Here is a 20,686-nt window from a genome sequence, read left to right as displayed (position 1 = left end):
AGTTATTGACTATTGAGGCTACTAATTCTTTAATATGAGTAGTAATTTAATTATTAAAATATTTAATTTGGTTGTTTATTTGTATTTTTTTTTATTTTTGACGTCTTCTAGACAGTGTAATTTTGTGAATTGATGCAAAGACGAAAGACTCAACTAGTGTGCTACTGATTCTTCAATTCTTTTTTTATCATACAAATTTTCAAGTTCTTCAATTTTCTTGACAGGTAATTAAAATTACGTATTGTTTCATAATTCTTCTTTATGTTTTATTTACATGACTTAATAATTCTGATTTCAGAATAATATATTCAAGAATTCGTTTCTTGATTAATTATTTATTGATAGAGTTTCTAGATTCTCTCTAGGGTTTTTGCGGTTTCTACTAGGGTTTCCTAGGTTTTTTTCCGACGAAGCTTTGTTTTCATTCTCTCCGGACGATGGCCGGTGATATTGTTATGGATGTTGAGTTGAATGGGCGAGAGGAGGAGCCGAATGCGGATGATGGGCGGTATGGTGCGGAACTGTCGGAGGGGGCGGACTTACGCCGAACGATGGAGGAGAGGCAGCAGGTACGGCGGACTGTTGGGGACGTTTCGGCGGGGAGGGAGTTCGCAAGGGGTGAGGCGGTGATGAGTCAGATACGGCAAATTGGGGGAAGGAGGGTGTGTGAAAAAGAGTTGCATGGGGGCAGTGTGTTGGCAGGCGGGAAGGGTAATTTGAATGGGGTATGTATGGATGGTTTGGGTGGGGGAGACAGTTTGAATGAGGGAGGAAGTTTGAATGAGGGAGGCAGTTTGAATGGGGGGGATGGATTGCAAAGGGGGCAACGTGGAAGGGGGGATGGGGGGGTCACACGGCAACAGGGGGTAGTGGGGGGTGTGGCGGAATTGACGGATAGGTGGGCGGATTGGGCACTGCTGGAGGAGGAGGGTGCGGTGTTTATGCCGGAAGGGGAGGATGACGGGGTTGAGGGAGGCGGGGAGGGTGAGGAGGAGACATGGAGGGTGGTAGGGCGGTTTTTGACACAAAAGTTGATAAAACTTGATTTTATGCGGCAGGTGTTAGCGTCAGTTTGGCAGCCGGTGCGCGGGGTACAGGTGACGGAGATTCAGAGGGGATTGTTCTTGTTTGTTTTTTTCCACAAAACAGACATGGATTATGTGCTAAATGGGGGTCCCTGGGCTTTTGAGAACAATGCTCTTGTGTGTCGGGAGGTGTTGGATGGGGTGAATCCTGTGGATGTTAAGCTGGACATGATTGATATGTGGGTACAGTTGCATGATATGCCTAAGGGGTACACATCTCACGCAATTCTGGAACAGGCAGGGAATTTTCTGGGCTTATTTGTTAAGCATGATGAGCGATTCGAAGGGGCACCATGGTTAACTTTTCATCGTATTCGGGTGTCAATTTCGGTTGATAGGCCGCTTAGAAGGAGGATGAGGTTGATGAAGAGAGATGGGACAACAACATGGGTCAATTTCAGGTATGAACGGCTGCATAAGTTTTGTTACTTTTGTGGTTGTATGGGTCACTTGCATACTTTCTGCATACACGCTAGGGAGGCTGGAGTTCCGGTCGAAAGGTACCTGTACGGTCCGGATTTGCGAGCTGGTGGATCCCGGAGCGCTCCTAGAGCGGTTGGGGATAGCTGGCTTGTTCCGGTAGGCGGGAAACCACGACCACTGGGAGTCAAGCCACGTGTAGTGGATGGGGGACAGGGAAGTGGGGCTGTCGCACCCACGAGTATGTCTGAGGATGAGGTGGTGGTGGCTACGACAAAGCGCCGTAGACATGGAACCGATGGGGGAGAGGGAAGTGGAAACGATAAGGTAACAACCGCAGCTGTTTCAAAAAACTTGTCCATGGCGGGAGCTGGTGTCCAGCCCCGCCCATCATCATGAGTACTCTGAGCTGGAACTGTCGTGGCTTGGGCAATCCACGCACAGTTCGACAGATTGTGGGCCTTGCGTCCAGTAAGAAGCCTGATTTTGTGTTTTTGATGGAGACCAAGGTACCACGGATACATGCAGAACGGATCCGGGTTACGCTTGGCTATGAAGGTTTGTTTTATGTTGATAACGATGGTTTGAGTGGAGGAATGGCGCTTTTGTGGAAGAAGAATAATACGGTGAGATTTTTAAGCTATTCGCAGAGTCATATTGATGTGGAGGTAAGCTTGTTTAATAAGTTATGGCGCATGACATGCATTTATGGTATCCCCGAGCGTGGTAGGCGGGAGGAGACATGGGATTTACTTGGTACTCTCAAGACTAGATCCTTATTGCCCTGGGTGGTGATAGGGGATTTTAATAATCTACTATATCAGCATGAGAAGAAGGGGGGAAATCCGTATCCTAATAGTCTGTTACGGGGTTTCGGAGATGCTGTGGATGACTGTGGTTTGATGCAAATGCCAATGAGGGGCCATCAGTATACGTGGCAGAAGGGGAAGGGGACGCCGAATTGGATAGAGGAAAGATTGGATAAGGCTTTAATAACGAATGATTGGGGTCTGCTCAATGAGAATGCAATGCTGGAAAATATTCGAACTCGGGCATCGGATCATTCGATCCTATTCCTCAGTATTAATGCGATTTGCATGCCAAGGAGAAGGGGACCGCGAAAGTTCAGATTTGAAATGGCTTGGCTATTAGATGAGGGGTGCAAAGGAGTAGTAGAAACGGCCTGGCAAGAGGGGAGAACGGAGGGATTGCTGCACTGCCAGCAGTTGTGTGGAGAAAAGTTGATGCGGTGGGGTGGAGATCAGTTCCATAAATTTGGAAAGCGAATTAACCATCTGCAGCGGAGGCAAGATGCCATACGGAATAGACGAGATTTGGTAGCTCTCGTTGAGTACCAACAGATTGAGAATACCATGAAACGAGTAGAGGCCCAGGAGGATGTGTTTTGGAGGCAGCGGGCCAAGCAACACTGGCTACGCGGGGCTGATGCGAATACAAAATTTTATCACAGGTATGCTTCTGCACGCCGAAAAAAGAATTTAATTTCTACAATTAAATGTGATGCTGGTAACTGGGTGGAGGGGGATGATATGCATGCTGTTATACAGAATTATTTTGAAAATATTTTTGCCTCAAATGGACTGAGTTGTAATGATCCACTTTTTGGAGTCCTAACCCCACGAGTAACGTTGGAGCAGAATATGATGCTAGACCGCCCTTTCGAAACTAATGAGGTTAAAAAGGCTATTTTCTCAATGTATCCGGATAAGGCACCGGGGCCGGATGGGTTGAACCCGGGTTTCTACCAGCAATTTTGGGGGATAGTGGGAGGAGATGTATCTGGTTTTATAATTAATGCCTTGAATTCCTGTGTATTCCCTGAAGGATTGAATTATACTAACATTGTCTTGATACCGAAGAAAGAGATGCCTGAGACAGTAGCAGATTTAAGGCCCATCGCATTGAGTAATGTTATTTACAGAATTATGGCCAAAATGGTTGCAAATAGGATGAAAACATTGATGGGAGGATTGATCTCAGAATCCCAGAGTGCTTTTATCCCGGGAAGGCTAATCACGGATAATATCCTGGTGGCAGCGGAGGTGGGGCATTATCTGAATAGAAAGCAATGTGGTATAGTGGGATGGAGTGCATTAAAGCTAGATATGTCAAAGGCCTATGATAGAATGGAGTGGAACTTTTTGGAAAGGATGCTGACTGCTATGGGTTTTAGTGAGAAGTGGGTGAAGCTCATTATGATGTGTGTAACGACTGTTAATTATACTGTAATGATTAATGGTATAGAAGGGGGGCACGTAAAACCAACCAGGGGACTCAGGCAGGGAGACCCGCTCTCTCCGTATTTATTTATTATTTGTGCAGAGGCTCTCTCGATGATATTACAGTATGAACAGTTGGCAGGTTCAATACATGGGTGCAGAGTAGCAAGGGGGGCACCACCTGTATCACACCTATTTTTTGCGGATGATAGTCTCCTATTTTTTAAAGCAAATATCCAGGAGGCAGGAGTTATAAGGCAGTGTCTTGCAAGGTATGAGAAATTGTCAGGCCAGGTAGTGAATTATAATAAATCAAATATATGTTTTAGCAGAAATACCCAGGAGGCTGACAGGACACAGGTGGCGAATTGTTTGGGGGTGGTGCAAGCACCCAATTTTGGGAAATATCTGGGTCTACCATCTTTTGTAGGGAGAAACAAGAGAGCTGTTTTTTCGTATGTGGAGGAAAAAATCAGGCAACGAATTGGTTCGTGGAGTAAAAAGCTACTCTCTCAGGCCGGTAAGGAAGTATTATTGAAAAGTGTAGCACAATCTATGCCTACCTTTTCGATGAGTGTTTTTTTGTTACCTGAGACAGTTTGTCAGTCAATTGAGCGAACTATGAATAAATATTGGTGGGGCAATGGAAGAGAAAGGGGAATACATTGGAAGGCATGGGACAGGTTGTGCATACCAAAAAAGTATGGCGGTATGGGTTTTAAAGAGCTGAGGGCTTTTAATATAGCAATGCTAGGTAAACAGGCATGGCGATTTTTAACAGACCCAGAAACACTCGTAGCTAAAATCTATAAGGCAAGGTATTATCCCACAACCAGTTTTACAGATGCAACTATTGGTAATTGCCCGAGTTATTGTTGGAGAAGTATAATGGCGGCCCATGCAATGGTAGTCTCAGGGGTGCGAAGGAGGATTGGGAATGGACAGACAACCCTAATATGGGGACACCCGTGGTTACGAGACAATCCTAGCCCATTGATTCAAACAGAAATGCCACAGCAATTGAGAGAGGCGCGAGTTGCAGGACTAATTGATTCACAAACTCATACCTGGGATCCGCATATTCTGTCTGATTTATTTATTCCTGAAGATGTTGAGCGAATAAATATGATCCCTGTTAGTCCTGAGTATGAGGACTCATGGTATTGGATGAGTGACCTAAAGGGGACATATACAGTAAAGAATGCCTATAGGCATATTGTGGGAGATTATGAGAATAATCCAGCGAATTTTGATAAGTGGATCGCAATGTGGAAAATAAAAGTACCCCCGAAATGGAAAACTTTTTTGTGGAGAGCTATATGTGATATTTTACCAACAACCCTTAACTTGATATTTAAAAGGGTGGAGGTGGACCCAACTTGCCCAATGTGTGGTTTAGATCATGAAGATGTGTTCCATGCTTTAGTGCTCTGTGAATATTCTAGACTTGTTTGGGATATAACACAATTACCTAGTATTAATATTGTTGCAGACTCGTTTACAATATGGCTAAAAGGGGTTATGGCAGTCTTGACGGAGGAGCAGATCCGGTTAATGGTAGCAGTATTATATTATATTTGGAGAACCCAGAATTCAGCTGTCTGGAAGGGATCAATGATGCAGCCTACCCAGTTGGTCAGAGCAGCCACCGTAACACTGCAGGCGTACAGCACTGCTCATGTTGGCCGAACCAACCCGACACCGGCGACGGACCACGTGAATGGTCCAGGAGGGGGTGGTCTACGATGTTATGTGGACGCGGGTTTCCGGCACGACACGGGCGAGGCTACTTACGGTATGGTAATTATAGCGCCAGATGGCTCGTTTGTGGCAGCAAGGAATGGCAAGTTACCAGTTTGTTTTTCACCACTTATGGCGGAGGCTCAGGCATACAAGGAGGCTTTGTCCTGGCTACTTGAACGGGACACCACATCAGTAAGTTTACTCACGGATTGCATGGAATTGGCAGCGATATTCAGGCACCATCATACGCCGATACATTCGTACGTTGGGGTCACAGTTGACCAGTGCAGGACGTTTATGTCGTTTTTTAATCGTATTACTTTGGATTATATTTCTAGGCAGGTTAATTTACATGCGCATACTTTAGCTACGTTAGCATTTACTCAGGATCAAGCTATGTACTGGGATGCTATCCCACCTGACACTATTTCGGCTTTGATTCATTAATACAATCGCAAGATTGACCTTCAAAAAAAAAATAAATTTTTATTTTTTTCTTAGGATTTTATGTCTTCTAGAAAATATTTATGTGGGTTTGAGAAGCATAAAAAGAAAAAAAGAATTGTGCAACTAACTCAATCTCAAAAGGGAACTCTTGAAAATTCATTACAAAAAAAAAAAAAAAAAAAAAAAAAAAAAAAAAAAAAAAAAAAAAAAAAAAAACTCAAATAGATCAGCAAAAAGATGATGCCAAAAAAAAAACTGTTAGATGTTAATCTTCATATAAAAGATCAAGATGATTGTGAGATTGGAAAAAAATTAAATGATATTGTGCACAACGATGATATGTATCACTGTGACAATGAAAATAATAAGAATGTTGATAGTTGTTTAGATGATGTTAGTCACAGTGATAAACCAAATGATTCGCTTTTATTTGATATATATTACCCAAGAAATTGGGATGCCATTGATTCTAAATTAATAGATATTCTTGTGAAAGATGGTACTAAAAGAGATTTATCAATAAATAAAGATTCTAAAGATAAATTCTTTAGAAGATTTTCATATGCATTTTACACAAGATATTTGCCACTTTTTAAATGAAACTTTAGATGTATTTTTTATACAATATTTATGATCTGAAATTTTGACACAACTTTTTAAACAACTGTTATTTATATACAGAAATTACTTGATAAAAGGGGTCCAAATTAAGATATTGCACAGGACCCCAATTTTTATTGGAACGGCCCTGGTCTTCGGAGATCTCAGAATCTATGTTTAGGTTGTTGACAACAACGTTGAAATCCTCCAAGTTTTTCACTTGTGAAAACTCAACCACATTCATAGGCTGGGGGCTGTTATCTCTATCACTGCCAGATAACAAGTGGTCTGATGTAGAGAGTAGAGATTTCTCTCTCCAGATTGTCACCTTCATGCTATATTCTGGTTAACGTAACTGATCTGCAGCATCTTCAATTTTCAACACATTTTCCTCAATATCATCACCTTCTTCATGTAGTAAACCCTCTGGAATAACAGAAATTTAAAATTTATGCATGGTTCAGTTCTAATGAATATTACTAAATTAAATGTAGCAAATTAAAAGAAACTAACAAGGAAAACATATATACTAGTTGCAATTGGCTGTGCATAATGACTTAAATCCTAAAGGCTGATAGCACAGTAAAATTAAAATACCCAGCTCAATATAGAAGCTAATTTGAAGCTTGAAAGCAATAAAGGAAACAGAAACGAAAGCAAGAATCTTGAGGAAGTAAGAACCAAGGGATTAACCAATCCAATAAATTGCAACTAAAAAGATTTAATATATTTAGAATTATAATAAAATAATTATATTGATTTTTATTTTTTGTTACTTACTTTTAATAAAAAAATAATTTATTTTGTAATAAAATTTATAATATATTTATTAAAATTTAATAAAAACGTACTAAAAATGAATTTACATTAAAATTCACGGTGTATATTTTGTTTCACATCACTTGTGAAACTAAGAGTAGTCTTTAGCATCTCATGCTATCGAGCTTAATTTTTAGCTAGCCTATCCAGGCCATTGGACAATAAGTTTTAAGCTAATTGGACTTATTTTATACGGAGTAATTTTTTTATCAAACTAATAAATGAAGAGATAAGCATCATGTAAGAATAGTAAACACAAGGAAATGAACAACGAAACAAACAATTGTAAATGGAGGGACTTAGACTTGTCCACTTTTGTATAAATGTTATAGAGTTTCCTAAGATAGAGACCATGCAATGTCTCAGCAAGGGAACTAGAGAGACACTAATAAGTGTCAATGCCCCTCTCAATTAGCTTTAAGCTTCATTCCCATGGTGACTCAAACTAATTGAAGCAATTCATTGAATACGATGTGTTCACATTTGCTTCCAACTCTCTTTTCTAAAAGCAAAGTTGGACTAGTGAGAGGTGTGTCTATGATGTTGTTCCATTCTCATAGTGACAACACCTTATCCATGTACATCTTGCATAATTGGGCCAAATTATGCAAGAGTCCATATAAATCACCAAGCTCACAACTAGAACCATCATTGAGTCATTACACTATTTAACATTATATTGCAATTCAAATGACATAGCATCCATAACAAAAGAGCTCAATAACAATGGAAAACACAATCTTGAATTTGAAACCAAAATGAAAGTTCATTTCTTCATCAAAGTTAGAGAGAGCTAAAAATTAAAAGTGATCTAAAAATAACCGCCTAGACTTATTTATACCCTTCAATTCATGCCAAAGAAACCAAATCAACAAATTTTTGACACCCTTGAACCTTCACCTTTAGCCTGCTCAAATAGTGCCAAGAAGGCAAGAACATTGCATTGGTTAACAGAATTCAAATAAGCTGGAACTTGCAGAACCTCAAATGAACTGATTTGACAGAAGAATGGTGGATCAAAGCAACGAAGAGTTGAAATGGAAGATCAAAGCATTAGAGAACCGGTGGTGGAAGATTGAAGAAGGAGAGAATTTGTGATGAAACATCAAAGCAGTAGAGAATCAACAATGGAAATTTGAAGAAAAGGAGAGTAGAAAATTGAAGCACTGGAGAGTCGACGATGGATGATCAAAGGTAAGCAAGAATGAGTCTTCGATGGAAGATCAACACAACAGAGACCCAACCATGGAAAATCGGATAGAGAGAGAGCCACCGATGAAAATCAGAGCGACAGATGCATCATGAGACGCCCGACGCCCGCACGACCATCGCACGCGAGAGGTGCATCATGAGACTGCTACACGACCGTCGCACGGGAGGGGCGCATCATGAGACAGCACACAATCGTAGCACGGGATGAGTCCGTTAGACTTGATCAAGATTCTATATCTAAATATATAAAAGAAATTCTAGAACAGGAAAGAAAAACTTGTGTCTTTAAAATTCCCAACAAATTAGCCACTAATGAATTACATACAACAGCCATTCATTCAAGCAACACCACAGAAGAAGGGTTTTCGAAATTGTGACAATTTCATTAATTATTAAGGAATTTATGGTAATATATTTTAATATTGGAAGAGAACAAATATTATAATTAATATAATTAATAAAATTATTATGGTAATTGTCACAATGTTTGGTAATTATAATTAATATAATTAATGAAATTGCAAAATATAATATTTCTTCCATGGTAATATTTGTGGCAATTTCATTAAGTTATAATTAATAAAATATGAAATATAATTAAGAAAATGAAATTATAAAATTAACAAATATGTGTTCATAAATATTTAGAAATATTTTTAAATACATACATACATACTTATTCACTATATTGATCATACAAAATATAAATGCTAAATTTTTTAATTTTTAAATGTAAATTTTTTAATTATAAATCTATCAATATAAATTATAATTAAGAAAATTATATTATAGATTTTCCTATATACATATTAATAAATAAATATTATGTTTATATACAATGTATTATACAATCATATAAGGAAATGAGTCCGATTTATTAATTTCAAAGTATAATTCTCTTACAGGGCGTTTGGTCATTGGAGGGATTTTAAATTCCCTTCCCACTTAATTCCCATCTAATTCCAAAGGCCATTAAATTCCGTAGTTTGGTTGGAGGGAATTGCAATTCCCTCATTTTCATGGAATTAAAATCCCATGTCCCCCCCTGGTATTTTAATTCCTGGGAAAAAAAGATAGTGATGAGTCAAAATTACCCTTCCCTTTTTAACCTAAAATTAATGTCTAACAACAATAATGGACATTTTTGACTTTATACTACTTATTCCCTTTCAATTTCCATGTATACCAAACATTGGAATTGAAATTCCCAGTAATTCTATTCCTGTCAACCAAACACTGGAATTTAAATTCCCACTTTATTCCGAGTAATTCAACTCCCATGGAATTATAATTCCTTTCCCACATAATTCCCCCCCCCCCCCCCCCCCTCCAACCAAACGCCCAGTTAGTTATTATTCATATTCCTAGAATTATAATATATATGAAATACAATTAGGAATAAATCAATTTAATTATGTGAATTTTATCTATAAATTTATCTAAATATGTATATGATTAGATATTATATTAACCATACAAAATTTTAATTTTAATTTTGTATGCTATGAAAATAAATACTTCACCAAATATATAAAAGTCTAACTATATTATTATATTGTACAATTTAATATTTTTTCTACTTTTTCTATTTTTAAAAATTTAAATTCATAATAACAAAATATAATAAGGACCGAGTGATCAAGAGAAATGAGATTTGAGAAATGATATAGAGCAATTAGGGTAATAAAGAACAAAAATGGACTAATTAATTGAGAGGCGTATTTGAATTATTTTTAACTCATTCTACAGTTTCAATATATTTATTCTCTATATTATTACAAACACACAAACTACAAAAAGATTTAAATTACCTCGGTGTAGGGGTAAAAGGCTCAAATAGGTAGTAGAAGTGGGATTGAAATGCAAAAGTAGTAGAGAGCCCGCGATGAAAAATTGAAGCAGCGGAGAGTTTGCGATGGTGGATCAAAGCAACGAAGAGTTGAAATGGAAGATCAAAGCAATAGAGAACCGGCGGTGGAAGATCGAAGAAGCAGAGAATTTGTGATGAAAGATCGAAGTAGTAGAGAATCAACAATGGAAATTTGAAACAAAGGAGACTAGAAAATTGAAGCACTGGAGAGTCGATGATGGATGATCAAAGGTAAGCAAGAATGAGTCTTCGATGGAAGATCAACACAACAGAGACCCAACGATGGAAAATCGGAGCGATAGAGAGCCACCGATGAAAATCGGAGGGACGGATGCATCATGAGACTGCTGCACGACCGTCGCATGGGTGGAGTCCGCTGCACATGATCAAGATTCTATATATATAAAGTAAATTCTAGAATAGGAAAGAAAAACTTGTGTATTTAAAATTCAGAATGAATTTGCCTTGATTTCTTTAGCATACTACAGCAAATAAAATTCAGTACACATATTAGCCACTAATGAATTTACATACAATAGCCATACATTCAAGCAGGACTACAGAAGAAGGGTTTTCACCAATCAGCACTCGCAACATTCTTGAAAACCTCCTCTACCCTCTCCCCGCCGCTGTGTGCCTGGATCTCCTCTTCCAAATTTTTAATCACACCACTCACCTTCGACACCTTGTGCAGGAGATCTTTCATCTCCGCTTCAGCTATGGCTTTTTCTTTCTCCTTTCCGGAAACAATTTCGGCCGCCTCGCACAGCCTAATCAGCTCACTTATCCTGCCGCGCAAGAACCCCACTTCCATGCCGAAATGCCCCACCCCTATCAGAGTTCTGTCCCATACTTCCAAAACATCACGGCCCGTTGCGAGCGTAGCAGCTTTGATGCCATCGGCGATTTTCACAGTTTCTGTTATTGCCCCGGCGATTAGCGTGTAGTTCAACCCAGGCTCTTCAAGCTCATGAAGATACGCGTTTCAACTGCGGCACAGCTCGTAGTACTTGAGCCTGGTGTCTTGGGAGATCTTAGAATCTATGTTTAGGTTGTTGACAACAACGTTGAAATCCTCAAAGTTTTTCACTTGTGAAAACTCAACCACATTCATAGGCTGCAGGGGGCTGTTATCTCTATCACTGCCAGATAATAAGTTGTCTATGTAGAGACTTCTCTCTCCAGATTGTCACTTTCATGTTGTATTCTGGTTAACTGATCTGCAGCGTCTTCAATTCTCAGCACATTTTCCTCAATATCATCACCTTCCAGCAGTAAACCCTCTGGAATAACAGAAAAAGTTATTCATATATAGTTCAGTCCTAATGAATATTATATATGTTGGTTTGTGCAAGTTGGCATAGTTTGGATGGACGAATAATTAGAAATTGTTAGTCAACCTATATTGGTGAGACATAAGATATACAATATATTCTTTAGAATAATACCAATATACCAGCCAATGACCTGAAGTGACTGTCCCAAATGGGAGGTCATTTGGGTTCGAGCCCTAGTAGGGACGGTATTGACTCTTTGTACTTCAATAGGTTGCGAAAGTAGATATGAACAGATATTATATTGTAATAGATTGAGTCAGTAACACTCAAATGCAGGTCTAATGTTGATGAGGCAATGCAACACAACTGAGAGGACATCAATTAAGTTTTTTGTAGACTTTATTCAATTAATGCAAAAGAAACAAGTTAAGGAAAGCATACCAGTTGCAATTGGCTGTGCATAATGACTTAAATCCAGAAGGCTGATAGCACCAGCAATATTTGCCGAGTCATTTGCCCGAACAATGTACACCTAAAACAGGGAAAAGGAGTAAAAATGAGGCTAATTCCTTGAAGCTAGGCAGAAGAAAAGCTATGGGGGGTGGATGGGGCTAGGATTAGCTGAAAAACTACAACATCCCCGGGAACCAAGTTGTGTTGGAGGGAAAATCCTCTCCATCCACCACTCAGGCCATGCTTCTCAATAAGGTACTTGCTCTCTGTTTCTCTTCCATTTTCATCCACCAAAATAATGGCAGTATCATGGTTTGGCAGATGAGAAGTGCAGAAATCTTTTGGCAGACCCTATTAGAAGATAATATATTTGAGAATGAAGGCACAGTGGTAAGCATGCTTAGATTACTTGATTTAACCTAATTAACACCAAAGAGATATGATTATGTGGGCAGGACTTACCAACCAAAATCCACTAGTAGTATGAGAATGGAGCAAGAACTTGACTACACTAGGAAATTGAGGTGAAAGATTTGCTTGAAGTTCTCGACCTCTCCTCATAGCTATGGAGTTTTCATCAACACACCCATACTCCCTCCTAGAACCTTCACCTTTAGCCTGCTCAAATAGTGCCAAGAAACTGAAATTAACCAATTTAACCTTAAATCCCATCATTCCACAGTAGTAAGCTAAGGTAGTAAGAGGAAGTGTAGTGCAAGCAGGGGTATTCAGTCTTATTTTATGCATCAAATTAAACTTCAAAATTAAACAACAATGGCATGTATGTATGTTTACCTGAACCTTCTTGGGAGTAGGAGACCTTCTCTTGATCACCTTCTTATTGGCAGCCAATGGATTCATCTTCTTAAACTATCATAAAAGACCTTTCGGTTGGTAATCATAAGATTACAAGTTAATCAGATTACTATTTTGTTTTTTTTTTTAGATGCAAAGATAAGTATTATTTGGTTCATATAATAATAAATATTAAGAAAACTTCCTGAAATGACATGTCAATATGTTGAGAGTTTGGATAGATATTTTAGGTTGAAGAGTAAAATTATATTGGTGAACATCATTAAAATTTAAAAATTTTGATTAAAATTATTACAATATGCAAAGGTTTGATTTTTAAATTTTGTTCATTTTTTTTTTTTTACAGTAATGTATACAGACATTCAGAAATGAAGCCTTAGCAAAATACTTCATCAATTAGAAGCTAAGATACTTCAAACAAAAGAGGCTCTCTAGTAGAACATTTGATCAAACAAAAGAGAGCATAATCATAATAAAACGTCACAACAGAAGAGAAAATCTTCTAGAAGAAAAGTCTAATTTAAGCATAAGACTTAATCAACCAGAAAAGACTCTTTGGTAGAAAATCCAAGCAAGCAAAAGAACAATCTACCATAAGAGTTAGAAAACTAGAAGAAACAAACTATATCATAAGAAGCTAAAATGTTAAGATCAAAATGTTATACTTTCAGAAGAGACATAACAATTCATATAATGATGAACAGAATAATGTCGTTTGAAGAAGTCAAAACATTCATAGGATACTTTCTCTTCCAAAAGGTTGAGAAGACCTCAACCCTAAGAGGATGTAAATCATATTGACTCAACTGACCATGAAGCACAGAGACTAGACCGGTACTCACTGCGCACAAGGAACCTCCCTCACTTTGAGAAGTGGCTCCCACACTGCCACTGATGAGACGAGATCCCTGGTCATTCTTCCAAAGTTTCACCTCTATGACCAGTTGAGCTACCCATGCGGGCTCATAGGACACTTTCTCAACAAGAGATGTTGAATACAGAGAAATGAAGAATTCCTCCAATTAAACACACTTATAGAGTTTTTATGTGTTCAAATTGAAATATTCTCCAAATTGAAAATATGGAAACAAAATTTCACATTTTCAACATTGATATTAAAGTTGGAAAATAGCTACAATTTCTTTTTCAAGAAGGAAAAACAATTCACTATCCATCACATGCACATAACACTCATGTAAAATTGTTCTTAATTATCTTACTAAAGAAAGAGATTGTTAGAAAGTTTTTAAGCACCTACAATGATTGAAGACATCACATAGTTTCTCATTCGTGGACCATAAAAAACTCCGTTTTTAATATATTAAAAGTACATTATTTGTGTACTGAATGTATATTATACAAAATAATGTACTTTCAATACTCAAATAATTTATTTTCTCTAAATACAAGGTACATTTTTAATATACTAAAAGTACATTATTCGTGTATTCAATGTACATTATTTAATAGTATACAAAATAATATACTTTCAGTACTCAAACAATATATTTTCAAATAATGTACTTTTTATTTATGTTCCACACAATTATTTGAACTATGATCCACATATTAATGATTGATATATTTCATTGGCCCAAGAATTAATTTCACCATTTAAGGAGTCAAAGTGGAAGCCCACATGTTTAATGCAATCAAATTATCCAAATCCTTAACTTTCGGATAACATTGACACATCTCTCTCTCTCTCTCTCTCTCTCTCTCTCTCTATATATATATATATATATATATATATATATATATATATATATATATATATATATATATATATAAGCAAAATAATAATAATAATAATAATAATAATAATGCTATTACCTTATTTACATTATTTTCCTCACTACTATATAATACTTACTAATAAAAATAATAATACACAAAATAAGTACTCCATAATTCTGACAATCCTAAACTTATAATAATAAACAAAATAAGTACTTACCTTAATAATACTAATTATTCTTATTAAACTCTCTCCATAATTCTGACAATCCTAAACCTTGTCTAATAATTATTTATTATTTAATAATAATAATAGTAATGCTATTACCTTATTTACTTTATTTTACATACTACTATATAATACTTACCAATAATAATAATAATAATACACAAAATAAGTACGCCATATTTCTGACAATCCTAAACTTTGTCTTATAATTATTTAATAATAATAATAATTACTTACCAATAATAAAAATAATAAACAAAATAATTACTTACCTTAATAATACAAATTATTCTTATTAAACCCTCTCCATAATCCTGACAATCCTAAACTTTGTCTAATAATTATTTATTAATACTAATTACTTAGCAATAATAATAATAATAATAATAATAATAATAATAATAATAATAAAATAAATACTTACCTTAATAATACTAATTATTCTTATTAAACCCTCTCCATAAGTCTGACAATACTAAACTTTATCTAATAATTATTTATTATTTAATAATAATAATAATAATAATAATAATAGTAATAATAATAAAAATAATAATAATTGGTCAAATGAGACTAGCAATATGAACGCATTTATTGTATTCACATTTATTGGTAAAGTTTTATATTAAATCATTACTTCCGCAATCTTATCAGTTTGCTTATTCACCGACTGTTCGGAGCTTCAGACTAGCTTGGCCTCTCGTTAGACCTCAATCTTATCCTATGTTGGGCTAGCCGTGGACCAGTATAGTACCATTATGGCCACTTTTACTTATTGTTCCATTTATTTAGTGCCTAGATCAGCGAATTTACTTGCTCGTTCTTTAGCTTCAACCGCCTTCTCACAGGCTAGTTCGATGTTTTGGGACTCTGTCCCTCCTGAATCTATTGCTTATTTGCTTCATTAATATACGCCTTTATGGTTGCTTTAAAAAAAATCATTACTTCCTAATTTAATTTCACTTCTATTACATTATTATTATTATTATTATATTAAATATTAAATTATATATATTATTACGCCCTAATATATATTTAAATAAAACAGCTAACAAATAGCCCAGCACGACAACCCTAAAGCCACCCCCGGCCGAACTCACCGATGAAAACCACCCAGCAAAAAACCAACTCCGCCGAAGACAACACACCCCAAAAACACACATGCAATATCCCCAAAAGAGGCAATCCGAAACCGAGCACAAACACTGAAACAGACTACGAAAATTTAAAAAAAAAAAAAAACAAAAAACAAAAAACAAAAAACAAAAAAAAAAAAAAAACAAAAAAAAACCCCTGCAAAAGCCACTAAACCGCCGACAATCCCAACCCTACCCCCCCCCCCCCCCCCCCCCCCGCCGAACACACAATCCACATACCAACTCCCCCCGAAAACACACCCGCCGGCGGAGAAAACATACCACAACCACACATGCAGACACGGAAACCTACAATTCTTAAAACAAATAAAACACCAAAAAAAGAACAACAATTGATCGAGTGGATACCTGGTGTAGAACTTTAAGATTTCCCTCTCAATCGTTTAGATGCCCTAGAGCTTGAACCCACCATGAGAAACACAAAGAGAGACCGTCGTAAACCCTGCTATCGGACGGACAATCCAAAGCGACTGAATAGACGGTGAGACCAAACGGGTAGCAGAAGAGTTCTCTCGGCGATCAAAACAGCGAAGTGTAAAACAAAACGATGAGAATGGTAAACTGGCGAAAGATACCTAATAACAATAAATATATACCAAAAAATCCGCAAATCTAAATAATTAACAAAAATAAAATAACGCACAAAAGACAATAGAGCCCCTTCCCCATTCAAAAGCACACGGATCTAAAATACAATAGGCCAATCTGTAACGTTAATAAAATCTAAATAAACGGTAGAGATTAGTGCTCATTATCTCACCTAATTAGGGGGTGCACTGGATTCAAAATCTATATATATATATATATATATATATATATATATATATATATATATATATATATATATATATATATATATATATATATATATATATATATATATATATATATATATATATATATATATATATATATATATAGGGGTAATCGCACTTTTGGTCCCTCAATTATTCAACCATTAAGCAGATTTGGTCCTTCTGTCTATATGGCCGTTTAATGCCGTTTAAAACATGGGTAAAAGTGGAATTTCACATAGCATTGTTTATAATAAGTAGGAGAAATCGCACTTTTGGTCTCTCAATTAGTGCCCAATCTGCAATGTCATCCTTAGTTCCCAATTTAAACACAATTGGTCCCTCAATTATTTGACCATTAAGCAGATTTGGTCCTTCTGTGAGACCATCAGTTAAACTCCGTTTAAATCAGGGGTATAATTAAAATTTCACATAGCCTTGAATATAATAAGCTAATTTTTCCCCTTTCTCTGCCCGGTTGTTATTTTCGCTGCCGTAGATGCTCCGCCACCGTCGAGAAATGTCTCCGCATCCACCATTTGCAAGTCCACTCCCTACCCATCTTACTGCCAAATTGTTCTCCCCAGCAACAACTCTTCTTCCAATGTCTACGACTATGGTGATTGCTATAATCTGCAAGCGCACATAGTCAATCACAGTATAAATTCCTGGAGTATTCCAGGGTCGATCCCACGAAGAACACTATTAACTGTTATCTTTAATAATCAAATTGTTGATAAGGGAAATCTCAAATAAATAGAATTAATTTGATTAAAAAGAATATTTATGAATTTAATGAAAAGAAAATTCCAATTAAGAGAAGACTAGGGATTTGGGTTCACCTATTAGATAATTAGCAAACTCTCCTAAATATTAATTCTTGTAATTATAGTGATGATTGCTCCAATTATATTCTAATACTCCGTCGAGCTACTAGGTTGTATCCAATTAACTGTGATCATCTGTCGATATCTCACCAACATTAATTGAACCTATTAAGTAACAATCAATTATCACCACAAATACCTAAAGCTATGTCTAGTTTAGGTCAATTGTGTTTATCTTACGAGTTCTAGGTTCATAATTCACCTGTCAGTTCTTCTTATTAACCCTAATATTAGTATTATGCAATGGCCAGTCACACAATTCAAAATTAAAATACATAAAATAAATATAATCAAGCTCAATTAGCTAATTGAAATTAAAAGAATCAACACATGAAGAATAGTCAATTAATCTAATTTAGGCTAATCCAAATCACTAATTAAAGTTCTAGCCAGTAATCATAATTAAATGCATAAACAATTCAAGGAATATTATTCTGAAAATTTAAACAAGAAATAAAGTAGAGAAGAAAAATAATTCAAGCCTAAGAGATGATAGTTGTGATTGAAGCTCGGAAATCTCTTGTTGAAGTTGCAATCGAATCTCTTCTCTCTTTCTTCCTGTTCCGTTTCATCTCTGCCGTCTCCCAAAAGATCTATCACCAAATCCATAAACCCTTATGACCTTCTCTCTTTAATTTCCTCTACTGCCGTTAAAGAAAGCAAAACCACCCTTTAACCTAATTAACCTTTTTTCCTTTACTGCTGCGCAAATCCTTCAAGAAAAAAAAAAAAAACAAAACAAAGTTAAAAATAAAATAATTATAAACTAATGACATAATAACTCAATTAAACTTAAATATTAAAACACTTATTAAAAATAGAATGAATAAAACTAACAAATAAATTTAGTAATATAGATAAAATAAAACTCTTCTTTATATATTAATAAAAATGTAACATTAGCCTAATATTTATTAAAACCCATATAAATTAGTCTAAACTAGTAACATATACTAAATATAATATTTATAATATAATTAACCCTAAAACATAATTTATTTATGCAAATCACTAACTAAAATTACTCTAAATAATGTCTAGAAATTAAGCTTATCATATGGCCGATTCTCCGTCTGCAAATCCTTATCCTTGCGCGCACGTTTCTGTCATTAATCTAGAAGTACCTTCGCCGCAATTCCAAGTCGTTAACCACCACCGCCGTTCGAGCTCTCAAGGATTGCGAGTTCCTCGCCGGTTTAAACATGGATTATCTCTCCAGTTCTTTCAAGACTGTCAACGGGACTTCCCGGTTTCTCCCGGTGTTGGAAGTCGACGATGTGCAAACATTGCTCAGCACCATTCTCACCAACATGCAAACGTATATAGACAGCCTGCAAGCGACGTCGTCGGCTTGGAGCGTTAGGAATGGGATCGTGGCGCCGCTGACGAACGACACGCGGATGTTTAGTGTTTCTCTGGCTCTGTTCACTAAAGGGTGGGTGCCGAGGAAGAAGAAGGCCGCCGGTGCCGGAGCTTGGCGTCCGACCAAGAAACAGCTTGGGTTCTGGAACGGGCGTTTGCCTCGGAAGGTGTCGGAACAGATGAAGGCGATTTTCGAGCGAGTTAGCCGGAGAAAGTTCTTGCTAACTCAGGAAGATAACCAGGTTCTGGTGACTGACATTGTGGTTGTGAGTCAAGATGGGAGTGGAAGTTTTACCACCATTAATGACGACGTCGTCGCTGCTCCCAACAACACTCTGTCCCGACGGCGGCTACTTCCTCGTATACGTGATTGCCAGCGTGTACGAGGAATACGTCTCCATTGCCAAGAACAAGAAATACTTGATGATGATCGGCAACGGCATTAACCAGACCATCATCACCAGAAATCACAGCTATGTTGATGGCTAGACTACTTTCAATTCTTACTCATGTGAAATTTCAATTATACCCCTGATTTAAACGGAGTTAAACTGATGGTCTCACAGAAGGACCAAATCTGCTTAACGGTCAAATAATTGAGGGACCAATTGTATTCAAATTGGGAACTAAGGATGTCATTGCAGATTGGGCACTAATTAAGGGACCAAAAGTGCGATTTCCGCTACTTATTATAAACAATGCCATGTGAAATTCCACTTTTACCCATGCTTTAAACGCTGTTAAACGGCCATACAGACAGAAGGACCAAATCTGCTTAATGGTCGAATAATTGAGGGACCAAATATGTTCAAATTGGGAACTAAGGATGACATTGCAGAATGAGCACTAATTGAGGGACCAAAAGTGCGATTACCCCTATATATATATATATATATATATATATATATATATATTTCCCAATGATCATCATTATCTTTCTAAACCTACTTACCATTCTAACTCCTACTCCTAATATATAAGCATATACGTACACACAGATTTCCCAATATATATACTAATCAACATCTTCCTAATCTCTTCATCGATTTCTGTTTTTGTTCTTCGTTTGTTCTCATCGTTCTCTACGCACGCGCGTGCGCGCACACACACGGAGCTGATGGTGAGTCCGGCGGTGCTGTTGCGCAGACGGCGGTGCTGTTGCGCAGACGGTGGTGGTGTTGACCAACAGTGTAGTCGGATAAGGTAACGACGGCGTATGTGTTGATGTTGAAGGTGATGATGACGGTGAGTTTTTAATGATGTAGTAATACGTATTCTGTGATAAATTAAAAATGATAGGATAATTTTGGATTATGATGAGCAATTGGTTCAGAATGGTGTAGATGATGATGACCAATTATGTTTACAGGTGAACAACAAAACCTGCAAATGAAAAATAAGAGGGACATTGAATGCAGAGCACACCATGAAGTCTCTGGGCTACTTTGGCTTCTTTAGATTGTCTCCATAGTCTCCACACTGAAACCACTATATCCTCTCTATGTCTCTCTATAACAAAGTTCTAGACATTTTTTTTA

At 36.8% G+C, this 20,686-nt stretch overlaps 1 protein-coding gene and 1 pseudogene across 1 annotated transcript; one reads left to right on the top strand and one right to left on the bottom strand.

Annotated features, from left to right (window-relative positions):
* Window positions 1-11,010: 11,010 nt before the first annotated feature.
* LOC109192815 lies at window positions 11,011-13,032 on the bottom strand. The gene is made up of 6 exons (XM_019343519.1): window positions 12,962-13,032; window positions 12,629-12,784; window positions 12,347-12,517; window positions 12,155-12,245; window positions 11,630-11,719; window positions 11,011-11,396 (listed from the first exon to the last, which is right to left on the bottom strand). Exons 1-6 carry the CDS (start codon window positions 13,025-13,027, stop codon window positions 11,011-11,013), a joined length of 960 nt encoding a protein of 319 aa, XP_019199064.1. The 5' UTR covers window positions 13,028-13,032.
* A 4,083-nt stretch (window positions 13,033-17,115) lies between these two features.
* Window positions 17,116-19,688, top strand: LOC109192814 (annotated as a pseudogene).
* The last annotated feature ends 998 nt before the right edge of the window (window positions 19,689-20,686 follow it).

Source organism: Ipomoea nil, unplaced genomic scaffold (genome assembly GCF_001879475.1).
Source record: "Ipomoea nil cultivar Tokyo-kokei standard unplaced genomic scaffold, Asagao_1.1 scaffold1834, whole genome shotgun sequence".
Taxonomy (NCBI): domain Eukaryota; kingdom Viridiplantae; phylum Streptophyta; class Magnoliopsida; order Solanales; family Convolvulaceae; genus Ipomoea; species Ipomoea nil.
Note: the sequence above shows the minus strand (reverse complement) of the source record. Positions and strands in the feature narration are given on the sequence as shown.

Bases quoted from the DNA above. Each gene is read 5' to 3' on its own strand.
- LOC109192815 (XM_019343519.1), bottom strand. From the start codon at position 13,027: ATGAATCCATTGGCTGCCAATAAGAAGGTGATCAAGAGAAGGTCTCCT. The intron at 12,246-12,346 runs GTAGTTTTTCAG...TCCCTGTTTTAG, and splicing joins ACTTGGTTCCCGGGGATGTT to GTGTACATTGTTCGGGCAAA. The intron at 11,720-12,154 runs GTATGCTTTCCT...CTGTTATTCCAG, and splicing joins TGCACAGCCAATTGCAACTG to AGGGTTTACTGCTGGAAGGT.